The sequence below is a fragment of the Adiantum capillus-veneris genome, chromosome 10 (genome assembly GCF_014529385.1).
Source record: "Adiantum capillus-veneris isolate H3 chromosome 10, ASM1452938v2, whole genome shotgun sequence".
NCBI classification, from domain to species: Eukaryota; Viridiplantae; Streptophyta; class Polypodiopsida; order Polypodiales; family Pteridaceae; genus Adiantum; species Adiantum capillus-veneris.
Window position 1 is genome coordinate 151,351,944 of NC_140940.1, and position 27,459 is coordinate 151,379,402.

At 47.1% G+C, this 27,459-nt stretch overlaps 1 protein-coding gene across 1 annotated transcript; it reads left to right on the forward strand.

The window, feature by feature from the left end:
• The first annotated feature begins 1,370 nt into the window (after nt 1-1,370).
• On the forward strand, nt 1,371-26,974 carry LOC147449874 (uncharacterized). Its single transcript, XM_086522235.1, has 2 exons — nt 1,371-1,657; nt 26,403-26,974. Exons 1-2 carry the CDS (start codon nt 1,433-1,435, stop codon nt 26,808-26,810), a joined length of 633 nt encoding a protein of 210 aa, XP_086378361.1. The 5' UTR covers nt 1,371-1,432; the 3' UTR covers nt 26,811-26,974.
• Nucleotides 26,975-27,459: the final 485 nt, after the last annotated feature.

Genomic DNA, 27,459 nt, shown 5'->3' on the forward strand with positions numbered 1-27,459 from the left:
TGTGCTATCCTTTTGCATAGTCCATTGACCGCTTATGCTTTTGCCACTTGTCAGTTGCAATAAATAAATACATTCTCATTTCCATTACAGTTATACACACACAATACATGGAAAAAGAATGTCCTTGTGTCAAAAAACATACGATAGTACCTCCATGAGTTTGAAACATTGTTGAGGCCACAAAAGCGATGCCATGGCCATAAAGCTCAATACAAAAATTATCTATGAAGTTCTCTCTATGATTCTGTGTGTGGCTATCTGCAATGAGATTCTTGCTAGCACTATGGACTTTGTCAAAGCATTTACTCCTCTCCTCGTGTCCACTATGGAGAACTTCCACTTGGCTCTCGTAGAACTGCATCTTGATAGCATCATCAAAATGTCAAGCCCTTATTTTCTTGCCATCCTATCCCCCCCTTAACCCCCTACTCCTTGTGCATTTAAACACTCCATGATCAATACTACTCCATTCACAAACCTCTCCTGGCCTGCAAGCAACTCTTCAATATGCACGAGGGCGGGGTAAAGTGGACCATCGTGTATTCAAGCAGGCAAATCATGTTGAGCCATAACATAGTTGAAGCATAAAAACAATTGGATTGCTTCAGATTTCATAAAAACCTTACTCATGATTCAACTCTAATGAAACCAAAATACTCATGAATGCATGTAGTAAATGTACATGTAGAGAAACCAATTGAAGTGCACATGTACACAATGGCCATGCTGTAGTGAGCGAGTGAGTGTAATCATACGAGAGAGAGAGAGAGAGAGAGAGAGAGAGAGAGAGAGAGAGAGAGAGAGAGAGAGAGAGAGAGAGAGAGAGAGAGAGAGAGAGAGAGAGAGAGTACACTTGCAGACTAGACACTGTCGAAATCAGAGACCCTAAAGTAGGCAAATCGTTGCATGCCCTCCATAAAAACACAATGCTCTCACAAGGCAATTTTTAAGTGGACCAACCCTTATGATTGTGGGCACAAAATTCCTCCCCATAGCCCATGCCTAGCCTCAGCACTAAAGGGCACGGATGGGAGAGATGGGATCTGCAGTGGGGGTCGGAAGTGGGAATCTCGAGGCGAATGGAAGGTGAAAAAAATAGGCGCCCACGCACCTGAACTCAAACCCTCGCCACCGTCGTGAGAGCCCAATGCACTAACCGCTACGCCCACGACGCTTTTACGCGTCCTAGTTTACTTTGGCCATCTTATGACTGTGCACCTCCCGATCTCTGTGTCCTAGTTTTGCCACTGTAGATCCCACCGCTTCGGCTTTATCAAATTGCCCGTGCCCTTTAGTGCCGAGGCATGCCAATAAAGACTAATTGTAAGGTCCCAACTTAGAGATTCCTCTTATCTACCTAAGCTAGGGTTCTTGATATACATTTGGGGCTATTCTCGTTTGATTCGAGCTCGACACAGTCAGGGCAGCCAACATGCAGTTCATGGCACGGGCGGTCAGAACGGACCGATTTAAGGTGGCGTTGCTCTCTGCATCACGAAGGAGTATCAAAGCTCCTCTTTCTGATCACTTGTTTGGAAGAGGGTGCGCTTTCTGCTCTGCTGCCAATGCTAACCCTCCTTCTAACAATCAAGCTTCAGCTCAACCTCAGACACCTACTCCGCCTCCTCCCCCTCCTCCCCCTCCTCCCTCCTATGCGGTACGACTTCCTTCTTTGCAGTATTTTTTTTCACGTGCTTTCCATTCTCTTATGAGCATTTCGGCGTGGAACCAGTTGTGAAGGTATTTTTTTTCTGGGCCATTCCTACTTTTTGCTTCTCTCAAATTGGATGAAATTTGGATATTGTGATCAGAGATGTTTTACCACTTCCAAAACTTCCATATTTGTACTGGCCTCTTCAACAATATATTATGTATTTGCTTTATGGTTATGTGACCAAGCAAGCTTATAGGCTACTGAAAGTGTCTTGGGAGTTGTTTGTTGTATGCTTTCGTATTATAGAAATCTGGCATAATGAACCCAGGCTCAAAGAATGACAAGCTTTTGTGAATTGATACTGTAATTTTTTCTCTGGTACAACTGAACACGCACCTCGCCATTGAACCACGCTACCTTTGGTCGAGCTGCAAATTTTTTGAATTGTCATCAGCTGCTGGAAGGAAAGTTTTAAGAGAGGAACTTGTCAAGTCAATGGTGAAGGTTTTTATTTAATTTTAGTAAATACTTTTCCATACTTTTCCGGTGGAGGTAAGTAGTGGGAACCTAAAAGACTCAAGAATGTAACTGTGTTTTTTATTGACTCTACGTTTTTATCTTGTTGTTGACTCTTACATTTTCCTAATGTCTCTTTTGTTTTCATGAAGTAGACATTTTCTACGTGTAATTATGGAGTTCAATTCTAGAGGTCTTAGTGATTTGTATTTTTGGTGTCGTGGTTTTGCTTTCATTTGTTTCATTTTTAGTCTTTTTTCCAGTATTTACAGTTCGATTCTATTTTCTTTTTTTCCCCCCCCCCTTTTTTTGGTTAGTTAGTTGAGAAATCTTGCCTTCTTGTGCTAGTCTTTATTGTGGCCTAGCTTCCGAGTGTTTTTGAAACTCAGCTCCCTGCCGCACAATAATTCAGCTAGGTTGGTCCCTCAGGACCTTTCTATGTAATGCAAAGATCACGGGGTGACCGGCAGAGGCCGGGAGTCATGTGTGAGCTGCACTACAGGGAATATCCCTAAGGGACCAAGGTACCATTCGCGGCCGTCAAGGGTCACGAGGAGGCAGACCAATAGTATGTTGTCATGTGGCACTCAACACTAAGTGGAGAGAGAGGACAATGGGTTCTCACACTCGATAGTGGTGACAGTCGCGAGGAGGAGAGATAGCAGGACATCATGGGGCTACTCGTTGCAACGCCCAGGCTCATAGTGGGAAAGCAGACAAGAAGTTGTTATGTGCCGCAGATAAAGAGGACCTACAGGTGTGCACAAGAATCCTTGGGAGCATACATATTTACACATATTTTTTCACTGCTTACGTGTCGGATGGTACGCAGATTTTTCCTCTGCTTACGTATCCATGCTGTTGTAATGCCTTATGCTGATGTGCCGGATGCAACTCTTGCTCTTGCAAGAAATTCCATGTGCTGAGCTGTCAGCTTTTGAAGTGGACACTAGCTTTGACACATTCAGACCTTGACCTGTTAGCAATTGAATGATTGCACGGTGAGATTATGGGATATAATGTTGTGTAAATGAAGGGCTATAATTGGCAGCCCTCCAACTCTCGACCTTGACGGGGTAGGGAATGGACACTTTTTTTCCCCTAAAAAAGATCTATTAGTTAATAAAATTGTCCATAGGGCTACAACCACCTTTACAGGAGGGCTACATCAGCCATAAGAAGAGACTTTCCCAATGAAAAAACAGGATATGTACAATGAGGGCTAAATCAAGAGACGAGAGGAGGGAGAAGCCACATGTGGATGGTAGTGCCATCTGGGCTCACCTCGGACCATGGCGGTCGGAGCTGCCCTGAAGTCTCTCGAATTGTCCCCTGAGAGTATGGATCGAGCTCCACCTCGTCTCCGGCCAAAAATCTTGATTAATTTCAGTTGGTGGCTCAAGGCAAGCCTCGAAGATGTGGAAGCAACGAGCTCGCCAAATGAACTAGAGTGTCAAGCCACAGACAAGCTCCAAGCATACCTCTCTCACTGCACCACTCTTGTGCGGTGAGCTCTGTAGCAAGCAAGCTGGAGTGTAGGTCGACCACCCTGTACCACTATCATCCTGCAGCCTGCTGGTGGAGGATAGCTCAAACCGTAGTGCAAGGCCCGTGAGGGTGGACCAAGTAGCCGTCCCCCAAGTGTACTCTCGCGCTTTGGATAGAGCTGGTATCAGGCGGAGGATCCGAAGCCAAAACCTTCTGTGCCATAGGGTAGTCCCACAGACAGTGACGTTGATTCTCTAAAGGATGGTAACCACTTGCGTGTGCTGTCGAAAGGCCACTATGTACTAGCTAGGTGTCCATTCCTCATAATATCTGCGACTCCTTGGCGATCGGCGGATGCCGAGAGCCATTGGGGAGAAGGTATTATGAGGGATTGGACACCAAGTCATGGTTACAAGGAATGCCCATTTTCAAGTCTCCGATCCTCGTTCCCATTCTAACTTTCCGTTTCGAATCCCTGTTCTGTGTTTCAAACGTGAGTATCCGTAACAGGGAATGACATCTGATAAACTCATCAGGACGCTCGCTGTTGTTGCACATCCCCCTCGCCTGCCTACGCCCTCCCCCCCCCCCCTTGCTTGTGCGCGTTGCCCTTTCCTCACCCCTTCACAGCTCGCTACCGTGTAGCCTTTGCGTCTTTGTCCCTGCGCATTGTTCTTTCCACCCCCTTGCGTTGCCTTGCCCTTCCCTCTTGCCTCTCGTCTCTCTCTCCCTTTGCGCTGCCCGCCTCTGCTCCTTTTCGCCTGCATTTCCGATGCACGCTGCTGTTGATGCAGCTCGCCATCACCGAGCCCCTCTAAAAAACCAAAAAATTTTGCGTATTCCCTTTCCCTACGCGCACACTCCCATACACTTGCACACTCACTTTGCCTCGCTAGGGCCGTCTTGGTTGCCCCCCATACCCCTCCAAGGTTCCTGTAGGTTGAGGGTTCCTCTTCGTCTTCGGGTACATGCCACAACATCGTCTCCCTCCCTTCTTCAGCCGCAGCAGCAGACACAGATGGAGGCTCAAGCTTTGCCCTAGAGGGACTCTAATGAAGTTCCCTCGCCCGACCCCGCTGAGCCCACCATTTGACTTGCTCTCACACCGACAGAGCAAGCGAGCCTAGCTGCATAGGTGGAACGTCTTCAGGCGACTTCCGTCATCTGCAAGATTCTAGGCACCAGACCCAACAAAGTAGAGCTGCGTGATCTTCTCCAGGCCCGCCTTCTCGTAGAGGTGGGCAAGATCTTGGTTGTTCAATTCCTCGGATGCCAGACCCAACAAAGTAGAGCTGCGTGATCTTCTCCAGGCCTGCCTTCTCGCAGAGGTGAGCAAGATCTTGGTTGTTCAATTCCTCGGATGCGGCTACTATCAGATAGAGTTCGAGACTTTCGAGATGGCGTCCAAGGTCATCGCGATGAGCCCCTTGGCCATCCGAGCAGTTCGAGCAGACTTTTGACAGTGGAGGCATGGTTTTGATCTAGCTACAGATGTTCTGGTAGAGAAGGCAGACCTTCCCATCTATGTCTGCTTTCCTGGTTTGAGGAGGGAGTACTTGCCACTCTTGTCCAGGATAGGCTCGGAGATTGGGATTGTCTTGGAGACACCTCGCACGACAGCCTCTGTAGCTGCAAAGGCGGCCGACATCCTTCAGTACGTGTTTTGGTTCGGAACACCCCCACTCTCCCGAAGGTCATCCTACTACCTTGGGTGAATGGGGGTTGGTTTCGTCAGAGCGTTGAGTATTCAGGTCTCTCGAATCAGTGTTTCATTTGCAAGCAGATTGGTCATTTGGCAAAGGCTTGTCCTCGAAGGAGACCTTGAGAGTCGACCCACAACGCATGCGCAACCTCCCAAGGCTGAGCAAAGCCCAACAGCCAGGCACACAGGATGCACAGGCTGGTACCTCGACTGAGACCAGCGATTAGATAGCTGACGGTTGGCGGCAAGAGCTTGGCCGTCACTGACAGGGGTGAGCGTGCCCCACAGCTCCCCCTGGTGGCCGACCTTTTGTAGCTCAGCAGCACTGGTTTCCGATAGGGAATCGTTTTGACCTCTGCAGCACGATCCGCATGAGGAGGCCCCGTCCACTTCAGTTCCTCCTGCTCCACCCCCTTCTCTTAGATGTTGGCGCTCCGCCTCCTCCCTCTCCCCCACCACCCTCGCCTCCCGTCCCTCCTCTCTCCCTGGTGGGGTCCACAGCCTCATCTCTCGACCTTTCTACCAGGCGATCTCTTGGTAGTACTTTCGCCACGAGTCGTGTGGCTCGAGAGGGACAACCCCACTTGAGGCCGTCTTTTTTGGTAAAGACTTCTCCTTTTGCAGTTATTCCTAGAGGTTTACTAGCTTTGACATTCGCAGACGCTAGGACTTCTTCGACTACATTTTCTCTCGGTTCCTGGGTGACTCTTCTCCTGACTTGGAGGAGGCTTGCTTTCGAGTCCATGTCCTCTTACTTGCAGTTAGAGACATTGAGGCTCTGGACATAGTGGTGGGTTTCTCCTTCCATTATGCGATAGGATCTCATTGAGTGGACCCAACACACAGTTCTTGAATGGCTCCAATGTCATGCTATTGAGTTCTCACACCACACAGGGGACTTAGGGGTGACAGACGTGGTGCAAACACTTTGGCCTCTGGCCAGGTTCAGTTTGACGTCTCCGGATATAGTGGGTTGCAAACACATTGTGGTGCATTTTTTTGCTGACACTCAGAGCCCTCCGTGTTATGTCTAGAGGTCGTTCGGATGCGGATTACTCCCCATCCAAACAGGCCTCAAAGATAGCGAGGTTGGCTGTTGTGGCAGTGGCTGTTTTCTCCCATTGACTCCATGAGGATCATCTCATGGAATGTGTAGGGATTAGGAGGCCACCAGTTTCAGTGTCAGCGGGTCAGTTGCGTCGGGAGCTTCAGAGATGCCTTGTGGGCGGTGAGATTGACATTCTTATGCTACAGGAGCATCATCTTTGTGAGAGGCGCATTACACAATGTGGTCAGATTTTGCGTGGTTGCTATGAGACGTTTTGGTCCTTTGTATTTGGACCCGAAGGCATCCAGGGTGGGTTATGTATGACTATTGTGGATTCTTTGCAGCAGGCCATTGTGGGCAGAGGGATTATTGTGCTAGGCAGGGCTTAGTGGATTACTATGCAGGTTCAGGGTTGCCTTATGGGCTTCCTGTATATCTACGCGCCCAATGTGGCGAGTGCACATGCAAAGTTTTGGTCCCATGTTGTAGTCTCTGTCGCAGGCAGAGCAATGGTGCATTAGGGGTGACTTCAACATGTTGGTGGACCCCTCTGACAAGATTGGAGGTAGCCATACTTCTTTGCATGGAGTTGAGTTGGCAGCTTAGGAGAGGTTATGTATGACTCGGCGGGTCTCAGATGTGTGGCAGCATTCTAGCTTTGTGAGGCCTCCAGACAGCCTGGCCTTCTCTTGTTGGGACCGTAGAATGGGAGGAGTGAATCTATCTCGGATAGATTGCTTCTACACTAGTGACCTTTTATGTGACTTGGGTGGGTCAATTTGCATTCTGGTTGGGACCTCTTTTTCGAACCATGCACCAGTGATCTTCACAGTGACAGATAGACAGAGGAGGGGGAGCACGATGCTTCGCATCCTTGAGAGGGTCTTGTTGGACTCTGCGCTTAGAGAGCAAGTGGTAGGGCTTAGACTTGCAGGACTCTCCTACTGATAGAGTGGCCTCTGGACTTGCTCAGCTTCTTCAGGAGTCTACGGCTCGCTTGGGTGTAGCGAGAGAGGAGAAGCAGTGTCTTTGACGGGGCGTTGCTTCCTTGTAGAGGATGCAAGAGCATCATCTAGACAAGCCTTGGTTGGAGGAGCAATTGCAGTAGGCTCGCAAGGAGCTTGCTAGCATAGAGGAGAGTCGCCAAGAGTTTGCTTTTCATCGAGAGGCATTTCAGTGGACTCAGGTGGCTAACAGAGTGACAGGGGCTTTCTTTGAGATTGTGGGGTCCCGACATGCGCATGCAAGGGTCAACCAGTTGAGAAGGCCTGACGGGCCAGTTGTTTTAGAGCCTGAAGGCATGCGTGCAGTTGCCACCAATTTCTACCGTGACCTGCTGTTAGCAAAGCCCCAGTCAGAGCGTCAGGATGCGTGCAGAGAGCAGGTGCGGGCACAAATCCCTTGTCTTGTGACTGAGGAGATGCGCTAGAGGCTTGAGCTGCCTCTTCAGGTAGAGGAGCTCCACACTGCCCTCAGAGCACTTCCCCGTGGTAGCTGTCCAGGTGAGGATGGTTTGACTCCCAGCTTTTTCTTAGAGTATGGGACTTGCTTGGCTCAGATCTCTGTAGCACTTTTCAGTACACCCTACACACAGGATAGACGCATGACAGCATGAGTAAGAGAGTGATTTACCTCATTCCCAAGGAGGGTGGCTCCTTGGATGAGATTCGACAGTGGCAACCCATCACCATCCTCAACTCAGCCTACAAAATTTTCGCCAAGGCTCTGAGTTTGAGGATTCAGCCACTTCTAGAGAGCATCATATATGGGACACAGATAGGTTTTGTCAAGGAGCGTAGTATCCTTGACAATATCTTCACACTCTCTTCTTCTCAATTTTGACAAGGCCTACGATAGAGTTGATTGGGGCTTTTTGGAGGGTACTCTACGCAAGATGGGCTTCTCAGATGCATGGATCAGAGGTGTGTCAGCCCTTTACAGACGGACACACAATCAGGTACTTTTGTCAGGTGGTAGAGGAGATCGTTTCATGCTACCACGTTCGGTGAGACAGGTTTGCCCTCTTGCCCCCTTCCTTTTCCTGTTCTATGTTGAGACGATGAGCATGTTTTTGGTTTCATTGAGGTTGGTCTACGTGGCTTAGCGCCCCCTATTCGGGAAGATGAGCTACTGGATGTTGAGTTTGTAGACGACACAGCGTTGTACTTGGAGGGCCAGGAGGCCAACCTTCACAGGTGTGAGCAGGCTCTTGAGACCTTTTGTTGTGCATCAGGCCCACTGATCAACTGGAGAAAGACAGTGGCTCTCTCGGTTGGTAGTGCTCCTACGCCTGATTGGCTGCCTGGTGAGGGCTTCATATGGATTCTCCCAAGGAGTGCAATTCAATGTTGGGAGTTGTCAAGCTGACTTGGACTTGTCTCCTGAGCAGTAGATTGCTCTCCTCCTCCTGTCCGTCATGAGGAAGTTGTTACATTGGAGTTCTGCATGACTTTCTCTGGCAGACAGAGTTGTAGTGGCCAACCAAGTGTTGTTGGCTACTATGTGGTACATCACTTCTTGTTGGATCTTCTCGAGCTCTTGCATCAACCAAGTAGAGAGGCTGATCAGGGACTTCCTTTGATCAAGGCGTGACACTCAGATAGCCCGGGCCATAGTGGCTTGGTAGGTCATCATTCTTCCTTGTTCTCAGGGAGGGTTGGGGATCATAGACCCAACACAACAGAGTAGAGTTCTTCTTGGGAAGTATGTCGTTAGAGGACTACTTCTAGGGGAGGAGTCCTGGAAGGTGTTTTTGCTTCAGCGGCTCAGTGCTAGAGAACCTCAGGTTGGAGGTCCTTGGCGACCTTCGACCATATGGATTTTCAAAGAGATGCGAAGAGTTGGCCTGAGCAAGAGACTGGAGGACCGTTTAGCTGCACGGAGGATCGCCTACTTGCACGGAGGATCGCCTGAGACAGTCCCTTGTTTGGAACCCCATGGTTAGCACTCAAAGAGGCCACTTGGTTGGTAGTAGGCCTCATGTTTCTTGGGGTCCCATGGCAGAGGGTCCAGCACGCACATTAGGTGATTGGCTACATTTTTCAAGCTTACCAGAGGAGCTTCAGAGCATCCAGCTACAAGGCATGAGAGGGGTGTAGATGAAACCGGCCTGTACTTTCAAAAAAGGGCGGTAGACTTTACTTTAAACCTTGATTTAGCTTTCACCCATTATTAGTCGTCTATTTTACCTGTACTTTCAAGACACAACAAAGGGGAGAGGGATACAGGCTGCTAGATTGCACCTGTATGAGTAGACAGACACCAGATTGGCCCCTAACTTAGGCGCCCCTTTCGGTATTTCTTTATTGTTCAAAAGAGGGAATAAACGCTGTGGTTCCTACAAGCTGCCCCGCACAAACTCGGCTGAATTTCCACTGTTCCAGCCCGATTTCGGCAGCATAACTGTACTAGAACCCTTCACGGTCAGTATTCCCACGCATTGACTGACTTTCCCGACGCATACGGGCACTTTGCAAAACCTGGCGAGAATCTGCAGCACGCTGAATTCTCTGTTTTCAGCCCTGAAAATACGCCAGATCGCCTGTACAGCGGTCCCCTTGCATCCCCGAACCTCCTGGGGGTATTAGGGTCCGTTTAGGGCCAAAACCCTAAACCTGCAAAAATACACAGCAGGCTGTAATTCACTGTTTCGGGCTCCGTTTCGCGTGCCGGTCGCATCCCTAGCAAGTCCTCGAGCTCCCGCACCTGTAGGGCTACTTGCCCTTTGAATCGGACGAGATTTCTGGCGTGAAACCTCTCCGAATTCACCTGTACCTGCGGGGGGATTAGCCGCTAGCTAATCCAGTACCTGTGCAAGAGGCTCTTGCCTCGGCAATCGCGCATGAACCCACACAACTGTACATTGGTCAAATGAAGAGCCCACTAGAGGGGCATAACATACTGCCAAAGGGGAGAGAGAGGGCAGTGCGTAGCGTGCAGGGCATCACTCCTGGCACCGCACTGTGCATAAGAGGGAAAGCAAGCACTCCATAGCTCTTAACCTGTGACAAAATCTGAAAATGAGGCTCTCTCCTCTTCAAATTCAGCGCCACTTCTTGTTGCATAAGGCAAGTGCACCAGAAGGTGCCACTTGGCACTTTTACAAGCATTTTCCCGTTTCGGGGTTGCCGCCTAAAAATATCCCAACCGGTTGCCCAGTTGACTTCACGGCAGAGTAAGAAAATGTTCCCTTTGTCATTCCGGAGGTAATGACGTCAACACATTTTCAGGTCCCAAAATAGCAGTTCCCTAAATTTTAGGAGATGCTGCCATTGTATCTTTCTAGGTCATCCGACCCTCTTTGTACACTGCGGCCACATCCAGAACTGAAATGTAGCCTCTGTAGCAAAGGATTCCACTTTGGCTAGTCAATGACCCCACTTGGCTAACCATAGTCCTTGTCCAACCTTAGTGCTCTGTTGCCCTCAGGCCTGGACTCCCTCTGGACAGTTCCACACTAGCTATGCAATGCAGGGCAGTTAGATTTCCCGAGGGGTGTTTCCAAAAAGTGAAAGTAAATAGATAATAAGAAAGAAATCAACAAAAAGGATAGATAGTAGTCACACGCTGGTGACAGTAGAGCATGTGTCAGGACATCACAGAGGCAGTATCAGCTGAGTGGCTCACACCTCTCGAATCAGCAGCGCCTTGATGGATGGGGGTCTTCACGCAATCTGGAGGGTTCTCATCGCAGTTCGGGGTTGCTCAGAGACTGTACCCTCCCTGTTCTTCGAGGTACAGGGTGAGGGTCGCTTACATCTAGTTTCAGTAGAGGCCCCACAGGTGGTAGAGTGCTCTTTTCAGAAGATCCGAGATGTGGGTATCTGTGGGAGGACTTGCGTCATAGATCCTGTCCGTGCAACTCTTGAGACTGGCCACTGGAGATTGTGGGCTTGTGAGTGCTTTCCACTGACACGAGTGCAGTGTGATCTGGAGAGTGGTTTTGGAGGGACCCTTTCTCCTTAGTCGACCATCCAGGTGTCCCTTTCTTTCAGTACACTGATCGACTGGGACGTCACATACTGGCAACACAGGGAGAGGCTCGTCCTGCTACAGCACCTCATTGGCAGGAGGAGCGTCTCACAACCGAGCTCTTGGCCGCTTTTTGGGAGAGGTTGTGGAACTCCAGACAGCCGCGGCGAGTCGATTTGTTCCAATGGTTGGTTGCATATCGAGCTACAGCAGTTGGGAGCTGGCTCGTACATAGTGGTCTCTCGGTAGCATGCGCAACTTGTGACCATCCTGTGGAAACTTAGCGCCATTGTCTTTGGGATTGTCCTTTGGCACAGTAGGTCTGGCTTCGTGTCCATCGGCTGATGCCAGCTCTTTCGACGGCACGGCAATACACTTGGTGGGTAGTTGCTTGGTCCACTCTCACGAGCCTCCACCAACACGACGATAGTGATGCAGGGGGGTCGACCTACACTCCTGCTTGCTACAGAGCTTTCTCCACATAAGTGGTGCACAGAGAGAGAGAGAGAGAGAGAGAGAGAGAGAGAGAGAGAGAGAGAGAGAGAGAGAGAGAGAGAGAGAGAGAGAGAGAGAGAGGAGCTCATGTGCGGCTTGACACTGGTTCATCTAGCGAGTCTGCTGCTTTTGTATCTTCAAGCTCGCCCTGTACCACGAACAGAGACTGTTCGAGATCTTTGGCTAGGCAGCTCCGATCGCATGCGAGAGTGTAGAGAGGCTTTCCTTGGACTCTAGCGCCCTGGGCCTTTCTTCACCACGGTCCAGGTGTGCTGAGGTGGCACTATTGCCCACCTGTGTGGCTTTTCCCTCCTCCCATCTCCTGATTTAGCCTCATTGTATATATGTTGTTTTTCATTGGGAGTCTCCTCCTTATGATTGCTGTAGCCCCCTCTAGTAGAGGTGGATTGTCACGTGCACATCTAACCCTATGTGTACGAGGACAAGCTACTTCATGCTAATTTTTTCGATTTCATGCTTCTTTTAGTGCTAGGCTTCATTATGGGTCAGTCTGCCCTTGATCTCCGGAGTCATGACAGAAACTCAGTACTCTAAACTTTGTGTTGATGTATGCTCATGTGTGTGTGCGTGTGGTGTGTGTTGTGTTAGGGAGCATATGTTAGTACCTAGTTCTACACCCACTATTGGGCACTGACGACGTTAGTGGGGATGTCGTGGTATTTAGTCAATACTATGCATGATGGAGTTGATGGTTATATTGTCTTGTGGGTGACTACCATAGGTCTATACCTTGCACTTTCCTTCAAGGGTGAATCTGGGCTTATCCTGGATTCATTTGAGTATATTTTTTAGTCGTATAGCGGACATGCAGACTTCACATTGTGAAGTTTTCGTCCAAGTTACGACTAGTTGATATTGTGCTAATTCTTTCTATCTTTTGTGGTGCGTATGCCCTATCAACTACCTCATTTGTGCTAATTTTTTCGATTTCATGCTTCTTTTAGTGCTAGGCTTCATTATGGCTGAGTCTGCCCTTATCTTCGGAGTCATGACAGAAACTCAGTACGTTGAACTTTGTGTTGATGTATGCTCATGTGTGTGTGCGTGTGGTGTGTGTTGTGCTAGGGAGCATATGTTAGCACCTAGTTCTACACCCACTGTTGGACACTGACGACGTTAGTGGGGATGTCGTGGTATTTAGTCAATACTATGCATGATGGAGTTGATGGTTATATTGTCTTGTGGGTGACTACCATAGGTCTATACCTTGCACTTTCCTTCAAGGGTGAATCTGGGCTTATCTTAGATTCATCTGAGTATATACTTCATGCCATGGGCTCAGTTCAGTTAGATTAGGAAGTGTTCTGGCACTTTTGTGAGTCTGTTCGCAGACTATGCATGTCCAGACACTTAGGGTAGATGCATATCCTCTGGTTGCACACAACATGACCATCAGATTACCATCAGGAGCATTTTTACAGTACAATAGACCTATTTTCCCTATTTTAGCCATTTTTCACTTATTATTTTTAAGTGACTTTTAATGGGAAACTGGGTAGGGTAATTTAGCAAGTCAGTATATAAGAAACCCTAGCGCTAGCACTTTCTGGCAAACGAGGCAGCACGGACCTGTGTCCAACAACGCAGGACCCCTGGCAGTCAATCTAGTGTTTTCAACCATCACCAAGAACCAGCGTTTTCATGCCATTGTAGATCAGCCCAGCGCTTCGCAATTGAAGACCAACCTGGCGACAACAGACTCAGCAGATCCCCTAGCGGTCTTGCAGCAGGTCAGAAATCAGCCCTATTGTTTTTGCATTTGCAGAGCATCCTAGTGTTTTGCAGATCTTTCGTGACAAAACACCGAGAAGCATCAGCGTTTTCAGTATCAAGACACCGTAGTAGAAGTCGCAAACCTCGTAGATCTCACCTCCCCGCAGCAGATCCTTGCCGCACGATCAAATCAACGAGCGTTTGCAGTTTCAGCCCGGAAAACGCAGATTTCAGCATCTGCGTTTTCAGCGCGTCATTGTCGCATCGTCGTCACCGACATAGAGTCAGAATTCAGCAGATACAAGATTTGCAGATTTCAGCCATTAGCGTTTTCAGATTTCAGGCCGTCTCGTCGTCGTCCTCATTGTCGTCGACATCGTCGGCAAGTCCATTGCATTGTAGAGATTTGTGCAATCAATAGTAGACCACTCTCGCCATAGAGAGTGGGGCCTTCGGAGGAGGGTTTGACAACATTCTGGTGTCGTATTCTTCTCTCCCTATCTCTCAGTCTTAGCATCTTCATTCACAGTGTTTATCCACTTTTTGTTTGTGATCACCTGCACTCTCACATTAAAGGAACGGAAGGCTCTCCCTTCCGTAAGTAAAAGGAACCTTGAGCACAGTTCGTGTCACGTGACACATCCAACCCTATGTGTCCGTGGACAAGCTACAACATGATCAGGGTTTAGTCAGTCCAGTCAGTCTAGATTAGAAGTGATCTGGCACTTTTGTGAGTCTATTTGTAGACCGTGCATACCCAGTCACTTAGTGTAGATGCATATCCTCTGGTTGCACATAGCATGATCATAAGCATCCCCATCAAAATCCTTTAGGGGAATTTTCCATTGCATTTAGCCTATTTTACCTATTTTTGACATTTTTCACTTATTATTTTTAAGTGACTTTTGTTGGAAAGTAGGTAGGGCAAATTGAGTAAGTTTGTATATAAGCAAACCTAGACTAGCACTAAATGGCAGAAGAGGCAATAGAAGCCAAGCTCAGCAGGCAACTTCTCAAGCAAGACCTTGGCGGTACTTCCCTCCAAGCAAGACTCAGCCCTAGCGTTTTTCCTGATCGCCAGCCCTTTGTCCCCTTGGCGTTTTTCATCAGACACAAGCCCACAATACCCCCTTGCCCTAGCGTTTTTCATCAGCAACCATCGCAAGCAGAAGTCCCTGCACACTTAGCGTTTTCTAGATTGCACCCTAGCGTTTTGGAGATTCCAGCGTTTGCAGATCTCAGCCTTTACAGCCTTCAGCCCTGGTGATTTTCAGCAGTAAAAAGACCATCAAATTCAGCCATAAAGAACCTGCAGATTCAGCCCTAAAAGAGTAGCAGATTCAGCCCAAGGATCATCAGTTTTCAGCCCTACAGTAGATGCAGATTTTCAGCCCTAAGGACCCGCAAAGTCAGCGTTTTCCTTAGCGTTTTGGAATGTAGCAGATTTCAGCCCATAGCGTTTTTGGACAGCAGATAAAAGATTGCAGATTTCAGCCCTATTGTTGGCCTCGTCATTCCCGTCGTCATCGTCGACATAGCCTAGACTTGCATCAGTCCCATGCATTCAGTTTGTACAAGTTTGTGCAATCATAAGTAGACCACTCTCGTCGACGAGAGTGGGGCCTTCGAAGGAGGGTTTTACGTCTCTGGTGTCGTATCTCTCTTCTCTCTCTGTCTCTTACTCTCATACACTTGCACGCACAATGTCCATTTAGTTTGTCTTTGATCATAGCATTCTTTCATTAAGAACGGAAAACTCTACCTTCCATAAGACCAAAAGGAACCTTGAGCACAGTTCGGAGCACTCATCTTGAGCAAAGTGCAAATATTCATTCCGCTGCACCTTACATTGGTATCAGAGCTTTGGTAGTGTTCTGTATCACTCAAGGGAAGAACCACATAATTTTTTTTGCTTGTTGCGGTCGCACGAACCCAAGTTTGCTTGGGCGTGTCAATTCCTAATCGTGTTTTTGAAGAGTGACAGGAATTCCAAGAAAGGACTTGTCCAGCCTCCCCTTGTGCCTCTTTTCACTCATTGAGAGCGGACCGTACACTTAGCGGTCGGCCAATCGACGTGGGGTGGGAAAAATCAACCTTGGTGTGAGCGCAGATTGCAAGCGAAAAGAAGAACCGCAAGTACCGCAAGGACCTCGGGAACTCAAGAACCTCAAGAACCAAGACCCCCAAGAACCAAGTTTCTCGTGAACTTAAGAACCACCCACGACTTCAAATTGGTCATCACTCGAAGCGGAATGGATACTTCGCTTGGAGGTGATGAGCATGATAGAGGCGAAGAAGAATTTTCCTCACCAGGAGGTTTTTCCGACCCTTCCCCTTCTCATCTACGTCAAGGATTGCACTAACTCCTATGGAGGAGTTGGACCAGATGTTTATGGAAAGGAAGTTAGAACGCGAAGCAAGACATGCAAAAAGAATGATAGAAATGGAACGCAGACATGCAGAAAGAAGAGCAGAAAGAGAAGCAGAAAGAAAGGAAGCCAAAGCAAGACAAGAACAGAGCGACCTAGTTCTGGCGACTCTTTTCTCAAGTGCAGGCACTGATGCAAGAGATTTGGGGAAAGGAGACTCTCTCAGTCTCTTCTTCTCCCAAGCATGACACACAGGATTTGCATGATTATGAGAAGCATGATGAATCGAATGACAATGATTTGCATGATGATGATTTGAATGCCAATGATAAGCATGATGATTTGGATGTTAATGATGAGCATGATGATTTGCATGATCAAGATGTGATTTCTTAGAACCATAATTATTTGCATGATCAAGATGTGATTTTTCACAAGAATGATGGTTTAGTTGATACTTTCTCTAGTGAAGCTAACCTCATCGCAGATTCGATCAATCATGAAGGATCGATCTTGGCTCTCGAGCCTAGGTCCAAAGAACCCTTCCAGGAAGTACTATGTGTTCGAATGATTTGTCAGCACGCATTGTACGAGTGTCCCATTCGTGATCGTTTCTTGTATTTTTGTCAGCGTCTTTATGTGATCCCTTTTCCTAGGCATGACATATTGTACGTTGAGCACGTTTTATTCATGAATGAGCACGAATGTATGCGGATTGTCCATGAAAAGCTGAAAAGTATGCATTCAAGGAAGTCACATTCCATGTCTCTTCCTTGGCATGACACATTGGTAGAAAGAGTACATGACAATATGAGCACCATGGGCATTTCCGTTGTGAATTGCCACAGTTGATTGCTTTAAATAAATAAAAAAGATTCGATCTCATTGTTTGCGTGTGTGTGGTGAACGGTTTGGCACTCCGTCTCTTTGTTCATCTACAGTGCATGCATAGTCTATTAGGACGACATGATTTTTTCCACTCACTTTATATGGAATAGATACGTTCATGGTTTTGTGTTGAAAATGGTTTCAAGAATTTTCAGCCATGGAGATTCTTGAAGGAGAAAGAAGCACGACTCTAGACGAAGTTGAAGCATCAAAGGAGCCACAAAAGACTTTGTGTTGCTTTCGGCGCAAGCGTTACAGACCTTTATGAAGTTGAAGTAATGTACGACCCACACATCAGAGTGGGCTGGCGAAGAGTCCCTTCCAGGATTCCGGATACTATTGGTGATCTCTCTCGACGCCATACAGTTCGGTACCAGTACCTCACTTTGAAAAGGAGGGGATGTCACGCGACACATCCAACCCTACGTGTCCGTGGACAAGCTACACCATGATCAAGGTTCAGTCAGTCCAGTCAGTTTAGATTAGAAGTGATCTGGCACTTTTGTGAGTCTATTCGTAGATCGTGCATGCCCAGACACTTAGTGTAAATGCATATCCTCTGGTTGCACACAGCATGATCATAAGCATTCCCATCAGAATCCATTAGAATCCTTCATGGAAATTTTCCAGTGCATTTAGCCTATTTTACCTATTTTTGACATTTTTCATTTATTATTTTAAGTGACTTTTGCTGGAAAGTAGGTAGGGCAAACCGAGTAAGTTTGTATATAAGCAAACCTAGACTAGCACTAAATGGCAGAAGAGGCAACATGAGCCAAGCTCAGCAGGCAACTTCTCAAGCAAGACCTTGGCGGTACTTCCCTCCAAGCAAGACTCAGCCCTAGCGTTTTTCCTGATCGCCAGCCCTTTGTCCCCTTGGCGTTTTTCATCAGACACAAGCCCACAATACCCCTTGCCCTAGCGTTTTGCATCAGCAACCATCGCCAGCAGAAGTCCCTGCACACTTAGCGTTTTCCAAATTGCACCCTAGCGTTTTGGAGATCCCAGCGTTTGCAGATCGCAGCCTTTACAGCCTTCAGCCCTGGTGATTTTCAGCAATAGAAAGACCATCAAATTCAACCATAAAGAACCTGCAGATTCAGCCCTAAAAGAGTAGCAGATTCAGCCCAAAGATCAGCAGTTTTCAGCCCTACAGTAGATGCAGATTTTCAGCCCTAAGGACCCGCAAAATCAGCGTTTTCCTTAGCGTTTTTGACTGTGGCAGATTTCAGCCCATAGCGTTTTTGGACAGCAGATAAAAGATTGCAGATTTCAGTCCTAGTGTTGGCCTCGTCATTCCTGTCGTCATCGTCGACATAGCCTAGACTTGCGTCAGTCCCATGCATTCAGTTTGTACCAGTTTGTGCAATCATAAGTAGACCACTCTCGCCGACGAGAGTGGGGCCTTCAGAGGAGGGTTTTACAACGTCTCTGGTGTCGTATCTCTCATCTCTCTTCTCTCTCCATCTCTTAGTCTCATACACTTGCACGTACAGTGTCCATTCAGTTTGTTTGTGATCATAGCATTCTCTCATTAAGAACGGAAGGCTCTACCTTCCATTAGACCAAAAGGAACCTTGAGCACAGTTCGGAGCACTTATCTTGAGCAAAGCGCAAACATTCATTCCGCTGCACCTTATAGTTCGGAGCATTCATCTTGAGCAAAGTTCAACATTCACTTCCGCTGCACCTTACATGGTTGTAGCCCTATGGGCAGTTTCATTAACTAATAGAAGGATCTTTTTCTCGGAAAAAAACAACCAGGGAATGACATTTCATGCTCGTTGTCGTTCTCGTTCCCTCGTTCCGATTTCCCGTTCCGGATAACTATGCTAACCAAGTGTCCATTCCCGACCGTCAAAGGTCGTTGGGAGGCGGGCCAAGTTGATCAGATGCTGAGGAAGATTCAGAGCTGCACAGGTTTTGAACTGCTCTTGGGTCTGCGCATGTGCCTCGATGTGTGTTGGGTACATCCTACAACAGGGTGCAGTTTCAGAGGACACCTTTCAGCGTAGAGAAGATTATGTCAAAGTCGACGATGCGGAAGCGTACACAAGCGGGTGGAATACGAGAGAGAGAGAGAGAGAGAGAGAGAGAGAGAGAGAGAGAGAGAGAGAGAGAGAGAGAGAGAGAGAGAGAGAGAGAGAGAGAGAGAGAGATGTGGCAAGGAGTACGGATTTTCGCAATTCACGTTGGCTTGTTGACGTGGCATATTGTACAGATATTCGTCATTTGCGCTGGATTGTTCACGTGGCAACTGTACGGAATTCCGGATTTTCCGTTGATTGTTGACGTGGCAGAATTGTACGGATTCTCGAAATTCACACTGACAATCTGTACGGATTTTTGGACTTTACGTTGATATGGTGACGTGGGAGAGTTATACGGATTTTTGCGTTTTACATTGGTTGTTGACGTGGCAGAGCTGTACGGAATTCTACTTTTGTGCTGACATCTTGTGGGCATCTGCTTTTGGGCCAATTGCTTTGAAGTTTGAAGGCTTTTCATGTAAATTTCTTTTCAAGGCCAAGGTCTTTAAATAAATGCAGAGGGCTCAGTCTCTGGCACGCTTCAATGAGAAGGTGCAAAGCGCGAGTATCGGTATTGTACCGAGTTCAAGTAATATAAAGAAATTCCGAATGGGGCGCCAAGGTTTGGGGCCAATACTCTCTAGGGTGGAATTTTGCTACTTTGTGTCGTCTGTGCTCTCTCTTTCCATTTTAGTTGTTATTGAAGTGCTAAAGTTTGTTCTTTTCTATTGGCACATGGTGCCCGTCTTGTGATTGTGGTGTCAGAGCATCAAGCATGTGCTTTTCTGAAAGCATACATGTCCTACAAAAGAGCAGACATAGCAAACTAGAGACTATCGGAAATTTTACTTGAGGTAACTTCGAGTCTTGATCTCGGACTTATTAATCACTCCCACCCTTACTTCATCGCACATCGAGCGCGCTCCCGTCTTCATCGCTCATGTCTTACAGGGCATAAGCCATAAAGATCACTTGCAAGAGAAGGATTCAAGGTTCGTTTCGAGCTGCTATTTTTCTGAGAGGCTATACCATGCAATGGTGGAAGTCTATAATTGCCAAGCCACACACTCCAAGGATTGGGCAAGCTTTCAAGAAATTTTTTGCCCGAAGTTATATGATTTCTGACATCTTCCTTCGGAGTGCAACTTTTGGCAGAGGGGTATATCGTGAAATGCTTGCCATGGAAACCCTAGCATATTATAACTTGAATTTTCTCGACATCTCTCAGTAGGTGTCTCTTCTCAAGCTAAAAACCTTGGAGGTCCAGAGTGATTACCAGGTCTTGGGACTACCATCACCACGACAGTAACATTGCTTGTCGAAGCTTGTTTCGATTATTCAAGAGTTTGTGGATCATGTTGCGGTCAGCTACGACCTTATGGAAGGAACCTAATTCTAATTTTTGGTGCAGGTTTCAGGATGGAAAGTTAGTCGAATTTTCAAGCTCGACTGATGTCGAGATTGCTTTTTAAGTTTGAGTTTTGTTTGAAACTTGTTTGGTGATCTTGTTTGGATTTTTTAAAAAATGGATGGTATTTGTTTTAAACCTATCTTGGTGCCCATTTGAATTGTTTGACTATGGTTTTAATACTAGTTTCAGTGCTTGGTGATTTACTCCCTGGTGGAGTAGTGAGAAATGATGTTCGAGAATGCTTGTTTATACTCATGGCCCGAACCCTTGTGGTTATTTGCGGGGGGAGTATTGAATATTGAAAAGTGTTGTTTTTTACTCATTGCCCGGACCTTGATGGTTATGCGGGAGGAGTATTAAGAAGTCTGAGCAGTGGTTACTCTCAACACTTCCAAACGTCGCAAGTTGTGGTCTGGGGGGCATTTGGTTGTAAAAGACCTCTATAATATATATCTCATGGCTCGGACCTTTTTAGGTTATTTGTGGGAGGAGTGATGAGGGAGTTGTTGAACAGCTCATGGCTCGGACTTGGATGGTTATTTTTGGGGGGGGGGAGGGGGGGATTATTCCTCGGCGACTTTATGTTTCTATGTCTTGTAACATGCATATGTGAGCATTTGTGTTGCATTGTGATGACATGCCAACCACTGAAAATTCCTAATTGGACGAGATGCTTGGGTATGTAATTTTAGTGTATCAAGACACCTGTGGAAGATCAGTACGGTTTGGATGTGATGACTAATTTTACTACGCCGGAATATCAAGAGTTCCAATCTAGACGAAAGGAGAAGCCCGAAAGAAGAAGCCAACTCCTCAAAAAAAAAAAAAAGAGCAAACTGATTGTCCCTCCGAATGACCCTTGAAAATTTTTGAGCTAACTTGAGTTGTTTTGCAGATATGCTGTAGTCACGGACGATTACTTTCTTTGCCACAAACTGCTGACATGTCGAGCCACTGAAGAACGGAGCCGACTTACAGATCTCAATCGAGGAGCCTAAACCCTAAGTGAAGAAGCAGAAGCAGCAGATGTACAGAATTATGCTATTCACGGCTGGCTTGCTGACGTGGGAGATTGTATGGATCTCCGTAATTTGCGTTGGATTGATGACATGGCAACTGTACGGAATTCCAGATTTTTCGTTGACTTCTGATGTGTAAGAACTGTACGGATTCTCGAAATTCACGTTGGCAGCTTGTACGGATTTCCAGATTGTACGTTGGCATGCTGACATGGCAGAGTTGTACGGATTTTCACGTTTTACGTTGATTGTTGACGTGGTTGAGCTGTACGAAATTCTGCTTTTGCGTTGGCAGCTTGTGGGCATTTGCTTTTGGACCAATTGCTTTCAAGTTTGAAGGCTTTTCATGTAAATTGCTTTTCAAGGCCAAGGGCCTTTAAATAGGGGCTCAGTCTCGCTTAGTCTCTGACACGCTTTAGTGAGAAGGTGCAGAGCGTCGGCATTGTACTGAGTTCAAGTAATATAAAGAAATACCGAAAGGGGCTAAGGTTTGGGGCCAATACTCTTTAAGGTGAAATTCCGCCACTCCGTGTCGCGTGTGCTCTCTCTTTCTTTCAATTTCAGTTGTTATTGAAGTGCTGAAGGTTGTTCTTTTCTATGGGCATGTGGTGCCCATCTTGTGAAAGGGGTTGCTTGCTTATATAGAAACCTCAGTAAATTGCCCTACCCAGACTTTGACAAATAAGTAAAATAAATACCTTAAAGCTAAACTAAATAATGGGATTACATTGGGCAGTTCACTTGAGATGCCAAAACTTTAACACCCTCTCTACAACTCATAGTGGATAAAATAGGGAGACCAAGTCGATGAAGAAGCTACCATGGACACCCTAGTAGTTGATAAGGTCTATCGGATACACGTCGGTTATGCTACCCTCAACTTAATACCTTAGAAGAATGCCATCTTCAATGAACATTGGCTGCCTTTTAGAAAATTGAAGTGTAGACCACACTACGTCCAAGAATCCCCATTCGTGAATTGTGGAGACACCACGTTCGAAAGTACTTTCTAGATAATGGACTTTGAAACACATCCTCTCTATAATCCGATCAACAACAATGGGTTGGTGCACTCATCCATAGTGTTTTAGATATATCTGATTGGTTCCCTGTCAGATGCATGTGCATTGAACTTCGACCTACGGGTCCAAACACCGATAACTTGAACTCCAACACAAGGGTCCAAATAAATTATACGGGAGCACTGTTTGCCCCTCTTTGCCTCTCACAAGCCTCTCTCTAGTTGAAGCTAGTGGCGACACTTGCACTTTGACTAGAAATCTGTGTGCCATGCCGATCTCCTTTGTGAAATCGTTATTATCGTAATCTTTGTCCAGCTTGCCTTTGACTTTGTCTATTTGTGAGTTCCAGCTTTTGCCTTAGGCTTCAAACTCGCGAGCCAAACAAAGCATCGAGTCACATTCATAATAACCGTGGTCAACTTTCGAGCGGAAGAGGCAACTCATCCCTCGTGGCTTTTGAATGCATTACACCCGAAGTTTGTCCTATGGGTAATGAACGCATTACGCTCTGTGCTTGGGCTAAAGGTAAGTAAGTCTCTTGAGGACTTCAGGAGGGTGGGGCAACTCACACTCCTGAAGTTGGCGAAGAGCCCCGTAGGGGAGGGTTTTGGATCTCGGGCCCACCGTACGGGGTGCTTGGGGGGGGGGGGGGGGGGGGGGGTGTAAAAGCTACTCACCCCCTAGACTTGGGTCATAGGCGCTCCCCCTTAGAGTCATGAGGGGGGGATAAAGGAGTGGCGGCTCCCCTTGAGCTGCGAAGGGATGAGTCTCGAGCAGTACCCCCCAATCGAGTGTGAAAGGGGGTGTGTCGTGAACCATAAAAAGTAAAAGGACTCACTCCATGGTGATATCCCAACTCCATTTATCCGAAGTGCGGAAGTGGGGTATGTTGTGTAAACCTCCTCTCTGAAGGCCATCCAAGGGGATGAGGGGAAATAATTGGCGCCCACCCGTGCACCACGAGGGGATGGGAAGCAAGTGGTCTCTCTCCCAGCCCCCGCGGGAGAGTATTTAGGGGACCCCCTTATGAAAAACACGATTGTATATATTAACGCTCTTGTGTAAACCTCCTCTCTGCAGGCCATCCAAGGGGATGAGGGGAAATAATTGGCGCCCACCCTTGCACCACGCGGGGATGGGAAGCAAGTGGTCTCTCTCCCAGCCCCCGCGGGAGAGTATTTAGGGGACCCCCTTATGAAAAATACGATTGTATATATTAACGCTCTTGCTTTTTAACGCTTATTCTTTCAAATCTCCAAATTTCTCAAATATTCTCAAAGCCCAAGTGCCTCCCCCCCCCCCTCGAGGGGGGTCAACTTCACCTAAAAGGGGTTGGGAGGTGCACAAGGGAGACACCACCAACCTTAGCGGACGCCACTATGAGCTGACACCCTTCCAAGCGGGTATGGCATTTCCTAGGGGAAAACCGTCGGGTTACAAAGGCAGTTTAGTGAGGTGAGCGATAAGTTACTTGGAGGAGGCAACTCCAAAGGGAAGACCGAAGCAAGTCCCGCAGTACTTGGGCCTTTGAACAAGAGGTACTTGGTCGTTGTCACGCCCATATCAAGTTAGCGAATTGGGTCTCTCAAGGGAATGGTCATGGCCCTAAGAGTGTAGATAACTCTGGCCTCTCGTAGTTCAGAGGAAACTAGTGACAAAAGCGTCTGCCTTAGGATTCTGGGTGCATAGTCCTAGTCGTTCCTCTTGTATACTTTTCCGTTGTATGAGGAGAGCGGCCGGGAGTGCCCTACCCAACTCCTAAAACAAAAACAAAAAAAATAATCGTGGTCATTCCTGGTGGGTACCGAGACAACTAACTGAGTTCTGGTACTGCCATGCTTGTCAAGCGTGCCTTTGTCTTTGTCCTCTAGGGAACTCGTCCATTTGCATCGAGTCACATTCATAATAACTATGGTCGTTCCTGGTGCGTACCGAGGCAGCTAACCGAGTTCTAACACCTATAAGGTCGTACGCTCTCTACTAGCAGTCATCGCGCTCAAGCAGGCCGTAATGCCTCTCGGATCTGCAACGTTCTGAAATGTTGCTTGACCGAGCAAACCTCCTCTGCGCAGCGTTTTGGAACGCCACCACATCTTAAACCTTGCTGCTCCTCTGTTGCAAGGTGCCGATTGACCACTTTTTGCCGCCTTGGATGCCGCCTCCTCTAAGGCTCAAAAATTGTAGCCAAATAATTTACTGATAGAGGGTTTCTTCTCGCCAATGAAAACGCTCTTTTCCAATTCCTCTCCTCCACGGCGATTTCATCCAACTCGCCACTTTCTCCCACGTGCCTTGTGGTCACTGCACTTGAAGCTCTGATACCATGTCAAAATCGACGATGTGGAAGCGTACACAAGTGGGGGGGAGAGAGAGAGAGAGAGAGAGAGAGAGAGAGAGAGAGAGAGAGAGAGAGAGAGAGAGAGAGAGAGACTCTGAACCAACCAACCTTGGCAATGAATTGATGTAATACAATGGGGGCAAGGGGTTGCTTATATAGCAACCTCAGTAAATTGCCCTACTCAGACTTTGACAAATAAGTAAAATAAATACCTAAAAGCCAAACTAAATAATGGGATCACATTGGGCAGTTCACTTGAGATGCCAAAACTACAGATTACACATTTGACAGGTTACAATCAGACACGATGATTGTAATTAGGGCTGACCTGATGATTAATTCCGGCTGCTGACAGGGCTTACAATCATTCGCAATGATTGGGAAATTTCCATGCACTGACTTGGCAAGCAGCCAGCAACTTTCCGTGGGCTGAGTTGGCAAAACATAATTGAATGCATGGGAACGATGTTTTCTGTGCTTTAGTGGCAGCAATCGTGCAGCTGCATGCAAGCATTATGTGAGATAAATGCCAGTGACAGAGGGCCAGGATGCACTGCCCGCTGATCAGTGACCTTGACGATGGTAAAAGGGATGCTGTAGCAAGAGTTGATGATCTGTAACTTGCTGTCTGGACAAGCTGCACTTGATATCTAGTTTTCTTGTGCCTCATCTTTCATCTGAAAAGGATGTGGATTGTCGTTTTAGCATTTTGTTTTTTGTGGAGGTGGACAAGGCTTTTTGTCCTCTTGTTGTCATCTTCTTCGATACTTCTGACAGTTTCTAGGCTTATTCTTTCCACTAGTAAAGCTGGGTTCAGAAGAACTGGGTGGCTCAAAAAATCGGGCTTCTGCCGATACTCTTGTTCTCAAAGGACGGAAGCAGTGCGCTACAACGTAATGGCACAAACTTGCGTTGGCCAATGGTGGCGTGTGTACTGGTGATGCAAGTGGCTGAGAGCTTGCGGGGCTCAGCACAAGACTCGGTAAAAGTGCTTCTTCGAGGAGGGGGGCTGCCCGATTCATGGTGTACCGTGTGTCCTGAGGGAAATCATTTTTCTCCCGCCCAATGGGTATGCACCACGATGGAAGCACGCACCTGCGTCTCTCTCTACCACTGGCTCGTCTGTAACACTTAGAAGACTGCTGTCATATGCAAACTAGTTGAACAAAAAGTGTTTCCCTAGGCACAGACAGTGGAGTTGTTTTAATGTGATTTGACTGGATCATACTAGGAAACGAATAAGGTTTTTTACACTTTGGACAGTGTCCTCCAAGGCTTAGTCACTGGAACGGGAAACGGGAACGAGACAGGCAAGGCCATCCAAAATGGAACTGGAAACGGCAACGAGACAGGCAAGGCCATCTAAAATGGAAACGGTTTGCTCTTTTCAATGGAACGGTTTAGAAATAGGGTTTTGGTTTTATGTGTGCAACCTTTGGAACTTCTTGAAGGGATGGTATGAAGGAAACAAGAATGGGAGGACTTTGGAAATGGAGTTTCCAAGCCGCTAGGCCCTGAAACAGAGTTTCCTTGTGACTATCGTCCAAGGAGTTTTTCTCTCAATACAATGCATGCTTTATGCTCTGCCAAGTTTTTTTTCCTTCTGGGTTTCTGGAAATGCATTCTGCAGAGCTCCTACATATGTATTTAATCACTCACCAACTATGCATACCATGACCATGTGATTGTTTTTTTGTGTTGGGCTCTTGTTCTACAGAGCACAGACTATTCTTCAAGCTACCAACAGACCACTGTAAGGAGGCGGCCTTATAATTTGGAAGCCAAGATGAGGATGAAGCAATATCGGAGAGAGGCCATGCACCGCCAACAAGCTCTTGAGATTGAAGAGGAAGAGAGGAATTTTCAACTGGATCAATCAAAGCTGTATCAGAAGGGCGATCCTGGTACAATGCAAGGTATAGTGAAAGATATTATCACTGTGGGTTACTTCATGTCCTTACCAGATGGCAGGGAAGGGTTTTTACCCTGCATGCAGCTAGGTTGCACCGGTGGGATACCCCTGTTGACGCGACTGTTCAAAGTTGGAGATGAAATTACTGTACGACAGCAAAAGATGTATGATGGAGGTAAAGATAAGTTGTTTGCGAGGAAAGACTCTGCATAAGGGAGGTGTTTTTTGGAGTGGCTGGAATATGGGAGTGAAAACCAGAGACCCGGCCGGGTAATTATTTTCATGCGCATGTAAAAAAGTGGGTGGACTTGGCAATCGTAGGGTTCTCTTCCTCATCTACTAGACAAAATATCGCAAGAGTAGTTAGCTTTTATGCATATTTCATTTGAGCCATCTCGACTGAACTTGAGACTTGGAAGGCTGCTGGAAGTAGTGGTGGGTCTCTCCTTATGTGTAAGGCTGCTTTTGTGTCTTGTTTAGCTTACATAATGTGAAAAGTTGTCTGAAGAGGTTGGCTTTTGTTTAGTTGTGGTTGATGTTCCTACTCTCTCTCTCTCTCTCTCTCTCTCTCTCTCTGTGTGTGTGTCTCTGTCCATGTTTATTAAGAACTCCGGTTAATTTGGTCCATATTGGGGTCCTGGGCTGTGGTCAATTCTGAACCGGTGAATACTCTATGTTAACCTATTTGCTGGAAGTGAAAACTATGGAAATTTCTATAAAAAATGCGCACACTGCAATTTTTCTTAGTTGGGAGTTTTATCTTCAATCAATGCGCCTAACTTGGTTGTGTTCTTTGATGACATTGCTTATGTGTGGCATCTGCATGTGTTATTAGTGGTTGGAATAGTTGTGAATGTTTTGT